At 42.2% G+C, this 16,178-nt stretch overlaps 1 protein-coding gene across 1 annotated transcript in view; it reads right to left on the bottom strand.

Annotated features, from left to right (window-relative positions):
• The window catches only part of SLC2A13 (solute carrier family 2 member 13), a 104,505-nt gene that overhangs the window by 5,625 nt on the left and 82,702 nt on the right, over positions 1-16,178 (bottom strand). Inside the window, exon 7 of the mRNA XM_082239678.1 lies at positions 12,184-12,309. Within this exon, the coding sequence (XP_082095804.1) occupies positions 12,184-12,309 (126 nt within the window). The remainder of the gene's footprint in view (positions 1-12,183; positions 12,310-16,178) is intronic.

Below are 16,178 nucleotides of genomic sequence, written 5' to 3'. Positions count from 1 at the left end.
CCCCCCTTGTTTTCCTCCTCCAAAACCTAGGTGCGGCTTATGGTCAGGTGCATCTTATAGAGCGAAAAATACGATGATTTGTTAGATGCCTCAAGATTCTTGTTGTTTTGCAGCTCTTCTGAGATTCTTTTAAAGCTCAGAACTGCCTTGAACCTTTTCTGCAAGCGAAACACACACACACACACACACACACACACACACTGTTCCTTTAGGACCCTGGAGTAAGATTCTACACACCGTTGTGGAAGGGTTTCCCCACGCTACAGAAGGCATAAGTGCCCAGAAGGCGGAATGCCATGATCATCAAGCTTCTCACATGGGGAAAGAATAACAACATTTCTGAAGCATGTAAAAACCAGAATGCTGTAGAAGGTAAAAAATTAACTGAATTCTGACTGCAAGCGTGCAGTCAAAATAAACAGGCCCCATTTCCTTTGTTCAGAGACTACCAATAGCAGCAGATGCCAGCTGGTACTTGCCTAGGTAGTTCTACTTCACGCATGGCTGTTCGTATTTCTCTATGCAACTGCATATGCAGATCCATTATCACATGGAGGAGGGGGGAAAGTGAGAACTGGGATTGGGGAATGGTTTCTCCTAGAAGCTCAGCCAGTTCTTTGATTTGGGGAACCTGTCTATGATCAGATTTGAAAGCCACAGGGAGAGAGCAGGCTTTGAATGCAAGCAGTTGTCCAATACAAATCCTAAACTGCTCCCCTTCACAGTCTAGTTTCCCCCATTAGTTTGGCTTTAATTTTTGACTGCTTTGTCTGTCTTTTCATACCATTAGCCACCTTGAACTTGAAAATGTTTATATCTGGCAGTCCCTTATAGAAAATAAATAAATCATATCTCATGTAGGCTTAAACACATATTGTAAAGATCGTATCAGCTGCAACCACAATCTCTTCTTTCTCATTTCATCTGCTTGTTTTGTATGAAGTGTGATGGCTGACTCCAGTAACCATGAGAGCCTTTGTGATAAGCCTTACATGGTAAAATAGTTATATATTCGCCCATTATTGCTAGTAATTAAGGGTAGAGGAGGCAATTTTTGTCTTTGCATTGAAGAGCAGCACTACGCACATGCGCGGTGGGTTTCTCCCCTACTAAACAAGTGGATTCAACACATCTTATTCTTTCTCTGACCCACCTTGTATGGCCAGATTCTTGTATTTACGTCAGTTTAAATTACGGACAATAGGATAACAGCTTCACATCCCATCAGCTCCTTTTAGTATTGCCGTTAGTATTTTTTGAGCAGGTGCACAGTGATGAATAGTGGCTGATTATCCATGTCTGAAGTGTCTTGAAGCAAACAATACTGTAATTGGCTTAGTAGATTCCTTTCAGGCAGCACTGCAGCTGCCCACTAAAGTGAAGTCCAATGTTTTCTTAGGAACGCAGTAAATAAAGATGCTAGTCAGTTTGTCATCTTGTATCCCTGTTAGGCGGTATGAAGTTGTCTGCTCAGTAGCTTACATTTGTAATTACCAAAACGCCCATCCTTATAACTGGCAGAATATGCAAAGCATGAACGTCTTGAGGTCTCATAAGGCAGGGGTTGGCAAGGTTTACCTCACCTGGGCCGGTTCACTCCAGCAGAGATCCCTCCATGGGCTGGATCGCGCACGTGCAGCCGCGATTTCCGGCGTCTGCACAGATGCGATTTCCAGCACCGTGGAAGCGAGTCCCCGCTCTGTGCCGGTTTAGCGCAGCGTGCGGGGACTCGCCAAGCAGGCAGCTCGTTTCGGGGGCGGCTCGGGGGCCGGTTAAACGACTCCCGTGGGCCGCTTGTGGCCCATGGGCCTTAGGCTGCCTACCCCTGTCATAAGGGATGCAGTGCATCTCTAGATGCTCTGCACTTGAAATCTCTACTGCAGGAACAAGGCTGGAGAGCAGTCTTCTGCCTTTAACATAATAGAGATCCTAGGAACCAGGAGAAACAGCAGGGTTTGGCAGTGTCCCAGACTGCAAGTCAAGAATCAAGCCTCTCCTGTCTACATAGCCTCACCTCTCTATCTGGGGACCTGATTCTTGGGCATGCTAAAGGATGGTGAAACTCTACAAATTGGTTTCTGTATACACAGGCATGCAGAGACTATAACCCTGGGCAGAAATAACTTCCATCTTCACACGTATAGCACTCAGGATGTTCTCCATTTTTCATCTTCATCTGAAGATAGCAGGGGTCTTCCTGTGAACAACTTGTGGCCTTACAACTTCTATCAGCCCCAGTCAGCATGGACAATGGTCAGTGATGATGTCAGTTGTAGGCAAATAACATCCGGAAGGGCCAAAAAATTCTCCTGCCCTGACTTAGGCGAAGTGCAGATTAAGTGAGGATTTCTAGCTGAGCTGCAGGGCAGGAGTGAATGTGAAGATGAGAGACCTATTCACTTCAAAATACTGCATGGAGGGCAGCAGGAAATGAAGCTGCTTACTCATTCCTCCCAACCTTGCTGGAAACACCAAAAATCCTCTTTCCTTCGTCACTCCATTAATGGCTACAGTGCCCCGAAACACAAACCAGGATGACAAACGAGACACGAGCCTAAGAGATTCATGCTGGGCTCTCATGCCTCTAATTTCTTTTAAAAGCAAATAACTGAACATGCTATTTATACTGTTAGGAAAGCTTAGCCTTCACTCTCCCAATGTGCACGAGGTGGTATTTCTTGGAAAGAAGGGTGAATGGGCAAAGATGCTCAGTTATTCTATCAGATAGGAAGAAAATAGGGCACATAAATGAAATTACTTCTCACCTCATTTATGGATTCCTTTCTTCACCAGCCTCCAATACTTGTGCATATTGCAGCAGGTGATTTAGGCCAAATTAGATTAGATGGTGGTGATCTGCTGATAGTAGTAATTATTTCCTATTTTCCTAAATAAAAAAAACTGTCATGGGAGCAGCCATGATTGCCTTAATGCAACAAACAGCAACTCCAGGGTGAGTGGATTGCTTTTGAAAAATGGCACAGGAGAAAGGGTTAACCCCCTGCCACATAGCATGTGGCCCTGTACCTTATTATATGAGACAAAGATGGATACCCTGTTGGATCAATCCATCAACCTCTGATGGATTATTTAGATGATGTCACACTGTGTATGTCCAAAGAACAGCTCCCACAAAAAACGTCCTTGCATAGTCAAAGTAATCTCAGCCTTTTGCTGCTTCTTGAGACCTTCAGCATTCCCCTGAGTTTGGCTCTTACTTCCGTTCTTCCAGCTGTGTCAGGGCTGATGGGATTCAAAGCCTTTCCTTCAGCAACTGAAAAGCCACGGCAGCACAGGGCCAAAGGTGCTATCTTCTCTTAGCTCAAACTGGAGTCAGGTGGATGATACGTTTTCCAATTGCTTTGTTGACTTTGGCTCCACCAACTCCCCACTTTCCTTGTCACACAGGATCAGAAAGCCAAGATGCCTGGCAGCTTGTTTTCCCAACTGTCACATTTAATTAGCCTCTCCAATTCCCATAGCTTCTTTAGCCATTCCCAGAGCTGGTTGCTTCTGAGCATGCTCATTAGTGTTGGCAAGTTGAGAGCTCTAGGAATTCTTCTCCATCTGCCTCAGACCTATTTTTTCAGCAAACCCCTGGAGAGGTATAAACAGAATGCCAGCCGGTTTTAAATCAGCTTTGTTGCTATTGCAAAAGCAAGCAGGAATTCCAAGGAGCCCAAGGGATGCATTTTTAAAGGGCTAGTGCAGTCACTTTCCAGAATAGCTGTTCAAAGTAATCATGGGGAGGTAGAGGAGAGACGCACACACTCTTCAACTTGCTCTTCAGTGACAGGGAACATGGCATACCCACAAAATGTTTTCTAAATATGAGGTATAGGAGCAAGCTTGGCATGGCGAGAAAGCAGCATATATATCTGATGTGTACAGAATCAAATAATTTTAAGTTGGAAGGATCATCTAGTTGAACTCACTGCGATGCAAGAATCCTGCCCACAGCTATCCCTGGGTGGGCTTGAAACACCAACCTTCTGGTTAACAGCCAGCCACAATGACCCTTTGCACCACCTGAGATGCCAGGTACTAGTTCAAGGTCATGTTCAGAATAGACAGAGCTCTAAACTTGTAACTATAGCCAAAGTCTAGCAAATATGCGCCTTTTGGGACGGCATCTTCAACACAGAACACAGGAAAAGATCCAGGCCACTGATGACCGTTGAAGCTGAAATGACACATGTGTTCCACAGGAAATCAAGTCACATCATTGGTCTACCTGGGACTTTTTGTATGCAAAACAGTTGCTCTACCACTGTGTAACAGCCTTTCCATTATTATTTCCAGCAATATTCTTGTTTTTCAATTGTAAGACATGGCCTTGTTGTTGTTGTTTAGTCGTGTCCGACTCATCGTGACCCCATGGACCAGAGCACGGCAGGCACTTCTGTCTTCCACTGCCTCCCGCAGTTTGGTCAAACTCATGTTGGTAGCTTTGAGAACAGTGTCCAACCATCTCGTCCTCTGTCGTCCCCTTCTCGTGCCCTCCATCTTTCCCAACATCAGGGTCTTTTCCAGGGAGTCTTCTCTTCTCATGAGGTGGCCAAAGTATTGGAGTCTCAGCTTCAGGATCTGTCCTTCCAGTGAGCACTCAAGGCTGATTTCCTTCAGAATGGAGAGGTTTGATCTTCTTGCAGTCCATGGGACTCTCAATAGTCTCCTCCATCACTATAATTCAAAAGCATCAATTCTTTGGCGATCAGCCTTCTTGATGGTCCAGCTCTCACTTCCATACATCACTACTGGGAAAACCATGGCTTTAACTATACGGGTCTTTGTTGGCAAGGTGATGCTCTCTGGCCTTACCAAGCTGCTTTAAGTGGAGGAAGGATGGTTTGGGAGATGCTGCTGAGACCTTTCTCACATGGTCACTTATTTCCAGCTTAGAATCACTATGCCTTTGGGAACTAGAGGACAGGGGAAATAGCTGTGGTCCCTCTGTCTCTTCACCCATCACCTGTCTCTATATAAAAAGCAGTTTTGGAAAGAGTATTTTGAGCATTAAGCAGCCATTAGCCAGGAACACTTCCTCTACTAGGTCACAGCCTGATCAAGGTGATTTGGATGGAGACAACAGTGAATTCTGTGAGAAGTGTATTCTGAGCATCACCACATGCAAACAAACAAGAGAACACGCTCACAACTCTGCTGCTATGGAAGTACTGTAAAAGTGTGGTTATTTTGGCCTCTTTGCTTAGATGCCCTAACCCGACACTGCATGTGTTGCCACAACATCATGAGGTTTATTTAGTTTTTGCGTATATAAATTATTTAGACACTCTTCCAACAATTAACTCAGATTAATGGAAATGCAAACCTAAAAGGAGAAAAATTATGGCAAAATAATTTGCAGAAAAATTATATGAGTCAGGGCTAAAGAGTTGTAAACAAGAACATGCCATGATTTATATGGACTATAAAATAATAAGGCTAGATAACAACATTTCCCTCAAAATTACTGAGAAAGTAGAAGCATAGCAGCCTTGTAGTTAAAACAGATTTATGCATATTGATCATCTTGTACTTTCCACAGACATCATACAAAGGGTGTGTGTGTATGTGTAACTGCCACAATAAATTAATAAATATAGCACAATATATATTCTTTATACTTCAGAATATCTCCAGTGATGTTTAACTGTTCCATCCCCAGCTGTGCTTCTAATCAATAAGAAAAGCCTTACGAAGAAAACCTCCCATTGGCGCCAATTAGAGTCACTCTCTTTCTTAAGGAGTTAATTGTGTGTGATTTTGGTCAAATATATAGCTAAACTTTTGCCCCTTATACCATGTGTTCCCAATGACAACTGGAGCCCTCTGCAACTAGTATTCATGAAAAAGGAAATCCTCTGATGTGGTTGCTAACCAAACAACTAAAGTAACATCTAACTTGATCCTACGCAGGACCATGGGAGCATTATAAAATTATTAGTATGCAGAGTAGCTACAGACACATTCTGCTCTGTTTTGTACAGCACAGAACTCTGGGCCGCCTAACAGAATTGGCTGAGGACAGATGAGATTCAGGAGACACAAAAGAAAGTAATTCCTCACAGCACATATGAAATCCCCCACTAAACTGTGTGGCGACAACCATTAATTTAGACTGCTTTCGGCTAAGCACAAACTACTTTGCAGAGATGTGCAAAAGTAGTCCCCTTTTGAATCCCTCCCCCATGTTCACCAATTTATTGGGTGTCATTACTATTCTTTGGGATGCGGGTGGCGCTTTGGGTTAAACCACAGAGCCTAGGACTTGCCGATCAGAAGGTCGGCGGTTCGAATCCGCGTGACGGGGTGAGCTCCCATTGCTCGGTCCCTGTTCCTGCCAACCTAGCAGTTCGAAAGCACGTCAAAGTGCAAGTAGATAAATAGGTACCGCTCCGGCGGGAAGGTAAACAGCGTTTCCGTGCACTGCTCTGGTTCGCCAGAAGCAGCTTAGTCATGCTGGCCACATGACCCGGAAGCTGTACGCCGGCTCCCTCAGCCAATAAAGCGAGATGAGCGCTGCAACCCCAGAGTCGGTCACTACTGGACCTAATGGTCAAGGGTCCCTTTACCTTTACTATTCTTGCTTTTAAGAACCAATGCTCATGCTGTCCTTAGCTTTCAATACAGTCAAACTCGGTTGTTGAATGTAATCCATTCCGGACACCGTTGGACAACCGAGGCGCAGCTTCTGATTTGTTGCAAGTGCTTCTTGCACTCAACCAGAAGTTGCATTGGACGTTCAGGTTCCGAAAAAGGTTCGAAAACCGGAGCATTTACTTCTGGGTTTTTGGTGTTCAGGAGCCGAAATGTTCGGCAACGGAGCCTTTTGAGAACCAAAGTTTGGCTGTAGTGTATGCATTCCTAAACAGCTAGTGCAAGACCATGTGTCTAGTACAATAGTGATAAACTCTTTCCAGGGTCAGATGCGAATCATTTGGTAACAACAGAAGGAGAGAGCTACTGCCCTTGTGTCCTGTTTGTGGGTTTCCCATAGGCATCTGACAACTATGGGAGCAGGATGTTGGACTGGATAGGAAGGCCTCTTCGTATCTTCTCTTGTGACTTATCCAGGAAGAAGCAGCAACAAGTGCCAGACCAACAGCAGATTAAAAATATGGCACTGAGCGTTATTAAAAGGAGGAATACTGCTATCATGTTTTTTGAAGTTTTCTCCTCACAGCACTTTTAAGCTCACAAAATTAAGAGAGAGGAATATTTAGGGCACAGTCCTTATCTGCTTTTAAAATAGATTAAAATTGTGAGGGATAATTATGTCAATACCCTGCCTCTGATTACCAGCTGTCCACTTCTTGAAACAATGACAACTAGATGGATCTTAGTCTGACTCAGAATGGCAATACTTAGATTCTCAACTATATGAACAGGAAGTCTGACAACATGGGTGTTGTTTCTGTGTGTGAACCAAAGTCATTGAGACTTAATTGTACAAGTATTCAGCTTACACATTATGCTGCTCGTGTATATTTCATCAAGGGCTCTATTCTTTCATTATGAACAGGAACTCATTTTTAAGTTTAGCAGCTCTAGAAAGTGGGCCAGGAAGCTATTAAATGCACATACGTAACCAGCTGCAAAAGGAAAATATGTTGTTACTTTTGTGTGTCTCAAAGAACCCAAAGGCACACCTAATCCTGTTCACAGTGGCCAACCTACTTCCCACAGGCATTACTGTGACAGATGAACAGAGCCAAACTATAGCTAATGGTTTACTGTGAGCACACAGATGGCTCTTGCTTCACTGCTCCCCCAGCAGTAGCAAAAATCACAATCCCTGGCTTAGTATTACATCCAAACCGAGGATCATGGTTTGCCGTGTTCCAAAAAACCCAACCATGTTCAGACAAGGTTTGCTCTTGACTAACCAAGTATGGTTGGTTTGTAGAGAAACAAACTATGACTCCCAGGTTAGATGCAGAAATAAGGCAGGGATCGTTGTTTGCTCTAGAGGTAGGGGAACATACACAAAATTCTATGGTTTACCATGATGTGCAGATGGGCCACTGTAATCCTGAATTTCAGTAATCCTGAATTTCACCACTAAATGTGCGCTGTATGTCCTCAGCACAGCACAGGGAAAAGCACAGCTGCATGAACAGGGAAGACTGTTTGCTTAACTCTCTCCAGCTTTCATACAATTTATTATGACACTAAGCAAGTGACTAGGCAACTGAACTGCAGTTGAGGGCACAATGGTGTCATTTTAATCAGTTTCGCCCAAACAAGGCATTTGCTACTGTATACAAACCAGAAAGTTTGTCTAGAGCCGAAACACCAGGAGCTGTGCTCTGCAGACTTCAGAATTTTTATCACCAATCATCCTGACAGCAATGCAGAAAATGCTCATGAACATCTAACACCCCAGAACGTCACAGCATGGCCAAAGACACTAAGCGGGGTGGACATTAAATATATTGTCTGCATTCTGAGCACATCCACCCTCCTGTTCTTATAAAGGTTTGTAACTCCTCCACTTTTCAATTGAGAAGGGTACCCTTGGACACATTGCAACCACCCAGCGATATACTTAGCAAACTGGTCCTTAAGCAGATCAAAATCAGGGAATAGAAAACAAGCTATTCAGTAGTGAATAACACCTCCCAAGAATACTGCAATGATTAATTAGGTTGCCAAGAAGCTTTTTGCATTCGCCCAGGTTTAATGAGACTTAAAGCTAAAGTGTTTCTAATGTCCTGATGTAAGCTTGTTCTCCAATGCCATCAATTTCAAACATAACTTTGATTTTAGTCAAAAAGAGTAAACCAAGTTGGGTTTTCTTTTCAATTTGTTTTCTTCTTCTTCTTCTTCTTCTTCTTCTTCTTCTTCTTCTTCTTCCAATGTGATATTCCCTTTTCCTTATGTTACAAGACTCACACTTCATTGGATTGCAAGAAAGCAACTTTTGCAAGCAAGCAACAGTATTTAGTTGGTCTTTTATGCTCTCACCATTGTGAAAGGTCTTCTTAACAGAAAGAAGTAAAGCCTTGCTTTAATGTCCTATTATTCTAAACGCTATTTCAGTCATTAGCCATCATTAAGTACAATTATAACAGCTGTAATCAACAGCACAAGAATAGAAGAGCACAGAGACATGTTTGTCAGAAGAACAATGATTACATTAATCACACTTGATGTTGATTTTTGTCTTGAAATATTTCAACTGTTTTAGAGTCGGAAGGTGAATTGTGAAGCTTCCAGATGACAGAACTAGGTTCTTCCCACATGAATGAACTAACAGCATGATTGTGTTCTAATCCTGAATGATACTTTCAAAAGGTAGTGCAATTCATTGGTGCAGCTTTGAGTACTAAATATAAATTTCATGCATTCTTATAGCACATTATACAAATACCATTTGCTAACCTGACTGACCTATACATTATTAAACTAGCCAGCCTTAACCTATTTCACAACTGCATTGAAGTTATGTTACCAATACAATTAGTAAATCCAATCTTAAAAAATTACCCTTTCATTAAAGTTTATTTATTTAATCTATTAAATAAATTATTTAATAGATTATTTAATCTATCTCAGGAAAATAAGATTTATGAAAATGACCAAAAATAGCTCAATTTTTTGGAATGCTTACAATTCTTCAATCTCTTTGTCTTTTGAGGAAAGGGGGAAAAAGAAGTGGAAGGCTAAAGAGAATACCGTTCTGCGTTGGGGTGTGGAGGTTAGGTTGTTATGATGCCTAAGCCCTTTCTAATGCCTGGATCCAGCAAGGGTTAAAACCTAATGGAGGATCCCATTGGCTGTACTGGTCACTAGTATAAGAAAAGAAGTTGCACTGTGCCAGAGAGCAAATGGGTGGGCCCTTTCCCTCACTTGGCTGGTAGTGAAAAAGACAAAAGTGCGGTGTGTGTTTGAGCTGGACTGGAAGCAGGCTGCAGGCAGACGCCAGAGAGTGAGAGCCATGCTTGATTTCTGCTTGAATCAAAGACTGTGGCTATGGGAGAAGCAAGACCCTCTGCAGTGTTAATGCTGCGAGCTCCTCCATCATAGGCTCAGGTTGCATTTATGTGTAAATAAACCATATATCATTAAGACACCACAGTCTCCGCTGTCCCTCATGCCAAGGAAACCGAACCCTGGGTAAATAAGCGCCTGGAAACCCTTTAATCTTGAGCCGCTCAGAGATTGGGATGGCATGCAAGAGTACATATTGAGAGGGGCCATATTCTAAAATCCCCCTAAAACTGAGAGGTATTATACATTGTTGCAATTGATGTAAGACTGAACTTCTACTGGCACCAAATTAGGAACTTTTATAAACACTGATGTGGACATATTTTAAAAAAGCACTAATGGTGTGAAAAGAGTGTGACACTCATTAACAAACAGCCCATTACTTCTGACAACTGTGACTAGATTTGTATGAACCCAAGTGATAATTCCACCTTCTCAAGCACAGTTTAAGTCAGTCATTCTGACAGCTATGCAGTTTGATGCATCACATGAAAATACTAAAAAGGAGTGAAATTTCAGCAGGTCAATGGGACACGGATGTCACAAAATAGTATGTAATCTTGGTATTTGCTTTTCAAGAGGTATCTGAATGAAAAGCAGTGTGTGTGTGTGTGTGTGTGTGTGTGTGTGTGTGTGTGTTATAACCATAAATCACAAGTTTTGGGTTGGTGGGACATATTAAAGAAGCATGAAGGGATATGGCACATTAGAAGGTAGCATCAGAGATGGCTACTTTGTGAATGCACACACTGGCTGCCTTTTGGCTCATTGAAATTCAGTGAGTAGCATGTTCTTGAATTCACCACTATCTATTTCCTTTGGCCTTTTCCCCTACTATTACTTTCTATGCCCCTCTACCTGGGAATAAAAAATGGGAATAAAATGGCTCACAAACAACGGTCTGTACAACAGAAAGCTCTTTAAAAGTATTTTGTTCAGTTTATACGACAGAAGGAAATGGGCTTGCTTCTTAATTTCTGCAAAAGAGCATTTGAGGGTGTTCAGAATTTGCAAGGAAGTCACCAATTACAAACCCAGTTAACCATACTGGAGTCAAATAGTATACTTCCTTTATATAATTTCCAAATTCAGAATGAATTTCTAGAGTTAGAAACTGGACTTAAGGACAGAGATTGTTTAAATTCCTTGCCAGCCACCTCCATATTAACTGGAAGTGGGGTAGTCAATAGCACAGCATAGTTTAGAAAATTTTACCAGACGTAGAAATATATTCTGGTAGATACCAGCCAAAGTAGTGAAATACGTCATCCTGAATTATGTTTCAGTTAAACTTGTCTCAAAGTATCATTACTGTCACTTCTTTGTCAAACAATAACGGGCTTCTGAGTAACTAAAGCGATTGATTAGTATAGGTACTCTGTTGCCATAGGAGCTAATGGTTGGGCATCCTTCTAGATGGGGGCATGGTCTTTCTTCTCCCTCTTCTGGCGGGATGTGATGTCATGGAAATGTCATGGAGTGCAAGTGAACAAAAGGGCCTGGAAAACTAGAAACTGGGCTGGACAGATGCAGAGGCTTGGCTTGCTCTCCAGGAGAAAATAAAGCTATGGGTTTGGTACCCCCACCCCCAAAAACAACAAATAGGCGAATGCAATCTGTTTGAGTGATACAGCTGTGAGCCTTCCATCTAATGCTAAGCCTGAACATATGTGTAAAATAAACCTTTGATCACAGAAAACCCTACCAGTCTCCAAAAACCAAAAACCAAGGTAATTGCCGGAACCCCTGAAAGCTGCTCAGAGATCAGGGTGCATGGTGCAATATTTACTGTTGCAACATTGTGTCATCTTTAATTATTTTTGCTTCTTGCCACCTCATCAATTTGATGTGCACTAAGTCCCTCCACTGCCAGAGTCAGCATTGGGTCTTGGCACAAGGGTTATTAAGGTTTGTTTTTGTCTTTGCCATTGATGTTCAAAAAGAAAGTGTGATGTGACCTTTAAGTCAGCACTCACAAACGATTCCATCCTACAGCGTTTTTATTTTTTGAGAAAGGGGGAAAATGGAAGCAAAATGAGAGGGTTTTTGACAAGAGGAAACCTCTGGTGCACATTATTATTATAATGACAAAATACCAGTTTGAGGACAAGTGTAACAGTGGCACTTCTTATAAAAGGATATTAAGGTCCTTTTAATATGAAATTAAGCAACACAAAAGCAACGTACCTGCCCCAGGCTGCTTCCATTGTAGACTTCCTATCGACAGGGACACAGGAGGACTCCACAACACTTGACTTGTTTAGTTTGTAGCAGAAGCCACAAATTGGATCCAGCATGCACCCATTACAGTAACTGAAAGAAATGAAAAATCACAATAATAAGCCCAACCTTTTCACAGCAAAACATCAATTAGCCAATGGAAGCAATCAGACTGGCTCATAGGGCAAGTTTGTACCTTGGATATCAACAACTTTTGGCAACTCTTGCTAACATTAAAACTGAGAAAGTTTTGCTGCGCAGAGAACATCTGCACAATTGCTGAAAATAAAAGGTAAATAAGCTGAACATACAGAATAAAATCCCGTCAAAATTAAGTAGTACAGATTTTCCCATGGTTTTAATTACATAATTAAGCATGCTGAAAGCTTCCCTTTGAAATAGAAGCAGACGGATAGGAGAAACATCAGCTGGATCATGAATATTGTTGCTAAATTCTGATGAAGCTGGACTAGCAATATAAATCATGCTAATGATCTAAGTTTAATGGTTTGTCTCCAACTTGTGTTTTGCTTGGAAAGTGTACATCAGCACACTGCTTGTTCACGTTAATAGTTCATTTTTAACTATGGTTTAAACTAGTGGTGGTGAACCTCTGGAATTTTGTGTGAACCACAACCATCTTTCCTGTGCCTGATATCATATGACATCAAGCAACTGACAGATGGGTGGCCCCATACAGCTGTTAGAAAGCAATCTGAGGAGGGCTAGCCACTTCTGGATCTGGACAGACAGAAAAGCCCAGTTTGATGGATAAGTCATCATTGGACAGCGGTGAAACTTTCCTCTCAATAAGTAGACAGATAAGAAAAATATCCCTACAATTACCAATTGCAGACAGGAAGGAATTAAGACACTATTGCACTGGAAATTAAGTTTTAGCAATGATAATTAAGGCAGGGTTGATCATCAGTCAAAATAGCATATATTTTGTGTGTTTGTGCGCATCTCTACGCACTCACACATTCTTATATACATCCCTAACTTTGGATGAACAATAAAACCAAACACACATCTTACACCAAACAGCAACAAAATTTACTAGTTTTTACTAGTAGTAGTTCAAAGCTACTAATCAATTGAGTATGCTTACTACTTTCCAGAAAGGGATAGATTCCAAGTACTGTTAGCAATTGTGACTTTTCCGTCCCTATTTATATGAGGGTTTGAGTCTGTAAAAAGGTGAGGGCTGTTCTTTGCAAGTGCGTGTAATATGAAGTCATCCAGTATCAGTGATGGAAATGATGTTACCACCACATGGAGACCAGCTCCTTTTCTTTCACCTTGTTTTTGGTTATTATCCATAAATTACATGCAAGATTAATAGCTGAGCCAGATAAAAAAAATAAGCAGATTAATATTTAAACGGACCTCATCCCTTGAAATAAACTGTGCACAACTGACTATAAGCCACTAAAAAGGAACAGTTTAATATTATAATTTTAAAGTATATCTTTTAAAACCAAAGGCAATGGTGGCATTATACTCCACTATAAAGTGTCAGGAGCTCATTCTACACTTGAGTAGGACCCTGGTAGAGACACACACCTCACTGACATGTTCCCTCCCTCCTGGTCGATCGTTCGGGAGTTTCAAAAGCTTTCTTCTGACCAAACATCACAGCGACCGATGCCAACAGACATCAGCACACTTAGGGATCCGCAGAGTCTTCGCAGCTTGCATAACAGACCTCAGCAACTCAGCATTTTGGCTAATCTACTTTATTTACATATAAACACACACGGAACACTGCAACATGACTCCCTCTCTAGCATCAGACAGCAAAGAGAAAAAGAACAAAGGACAATAGTCCCACTTCACGGAACACAGTAACACAAACATCCTGTCTCTGTCACTTCCCACTTTGTGGAGTCAAAACATACACCATCATGTGATAGACAACAATCCTATGACTGCAAACATGGAGCAGGAATTCTAACATAAAAGACATATGAGGTATTGCTGGTATGTCCAGTTATTGTCCATATGTTCAGTAAGTTTACCTATATAAATACTTTATTGGGAAAATAATGTTAGTAGGAGGAATCTAGTGGAATATATTGCTCAGCTTTTACAATGGGTGCCAGTTGTGGCCCAGTGCAGTTCACTGCTGAGCCAGGGAGGCCTGCACAGCTGGCAGAGGACGTCACTTCTTCCTACCTGAGACTTTCTTAAGAACTCAAATGTGAAATTGTTCATCTTTTCACAAAGATGTGTAACGTCTTACATATTTCTGTACTAGATAATTAGAAGGTAGCCAATGTAAAATCAACACAGGAAATTATAGGCCTGTTGGTCTAATGTCTATCCATGGTAAATTGGTAGAAAGCATTATTAAGCATATTGAAGAACGAAGTACAGAGCCAATGGGAAGCACTTCCTCAATGGGGAATCCTGCCTCATCAACCTTTTAGAACAATCCCTATCTAACAGGACCAGTGGTCGTAGAATCATATAATTATAGAGTTGGAAGAGACCACAAGGGCCATCGAGTCCAACCCCCTGCCAAGCAGGAAACACCATCAGAGCACTCCTGACATATGGTTGTTAAGCCTCTGCTTAAAGACCTCCAAAGGAGGAGACTCCACCACACTCCTTGGCAGCAAATTCCACTGTCAAACAGCTCTTACTGTCAGGAAGTTCTTCCTAATGTTTAGGTGGAATCTTCTTTCTTGTAGTTTGGATCCATTGCTCTGTGTCCGCTTCTCTGGAGCAGCAGAAAACAACCTTTCTCCCTCCTCTATGTGACATCCTTTTATATATTTGAACATGGCTATCATATCACCCCTTAACCTCCTTTTCTCCAGGCTAAACATGCCCAGCTCCCTTAGCCGTTCCTCATAAGGCGTTTCCAGGCCTTTGACCACTTTGGTTGCCCTCCTCTGGACACGTTCCAGTTTGTCAGTGTCCTTCTTGAACTGTGGTGCCCAGAACTGGACACAGTACTCCAGGTGAGGTCTGACCAGAGCAGAATACAGTGGCACTATTACTTCCCTTGATCTAGATGCTATACTCCTATTGATGCAGCCCAGGATTGCATTGGCTTTTTTAGCTGCCGCGTCACACTGTTGGCTCATGTCAAGTTTGTGGTCAACCAAGACTCCTAGATCCTTTTCACATGTACTGCTCTCAAGCCAGGTGTCACCCATCTTGTATTTGTGCCTCTCGTTTTTTTTTGCCCAAGTGCAATACTTTACATTTCTCCCTGTTAAAATTCATCTTGTTTGTTTTTGCCCAGTTCTCTAATCTGTCAAGGTCGTTTTGAAGTGTGATCCTGTCCTCTGGGGTGTTAGCCACCCCTCCCAATTTGGTGTCATCTGCAAATTTGATCAGGATGCCCTTGAGTCCATCATCCAAGTCGTTGATAAAGATGTTGAATAAGACCGGGCCCAAGACAGAACCCTGTGGCACCCCACTAGTCACTCTTCTCCAGGATGAAGAGGAACCATTGATGAGCACCCTTTGGGTTCGGTCAGTCAGCCAGTTACAAATCCACTGAGTGGTAGCATAGTCAAGACCGCATTTTACCCAGCTTCTTTACAAGAATATCATGGGGCACCTTGTCAAATGCCTTGCTGAAATCAAGGTAGGCTACATCCATTGCGTTCCCTTCATCTACCAGGCTTGTAATTCTGTCAAAAAACGAGATCAGGTTAGTCTGACATGACTTATTTTTCAGAAATCCATGCTGACTATTGGTGCTCACAGCATTCCTTTCTAGGTGCTCACAGACTGTTTGCTTAATGATCTGCTCCAGAATCTCCCCTCGTATTGATGTCAGACTGACTGGGCGGTAATTATTTGGGTCCTCTCTTTTCCCCTTTTTGAAAATAGGGACAACATTTGCCGTCCTCCAGTCTTCCGGGACTTCGCCTGTTCTCCAGGAATTCTCAAAGATGACTGCCAGTGGTTCTGAGATCACATCTGCCAGTTCTTTTAATACT

The sequence above is a fragment of the Podarcis vaucheri genome, assembly GCF_965113315.1.
Source record: "Podarcis vaucheri genome assembly, chromosome: 10".
Taxonomy (NCBI): Eukaryota; Metazoa; Chordata; class Lepidosauria; order Squamata; family Lacertidae; genus Podarcis; species Podarcis vaucheri.
This window is presented reverse-complemented; position numbering and strand designations above follow the sequence as displayed.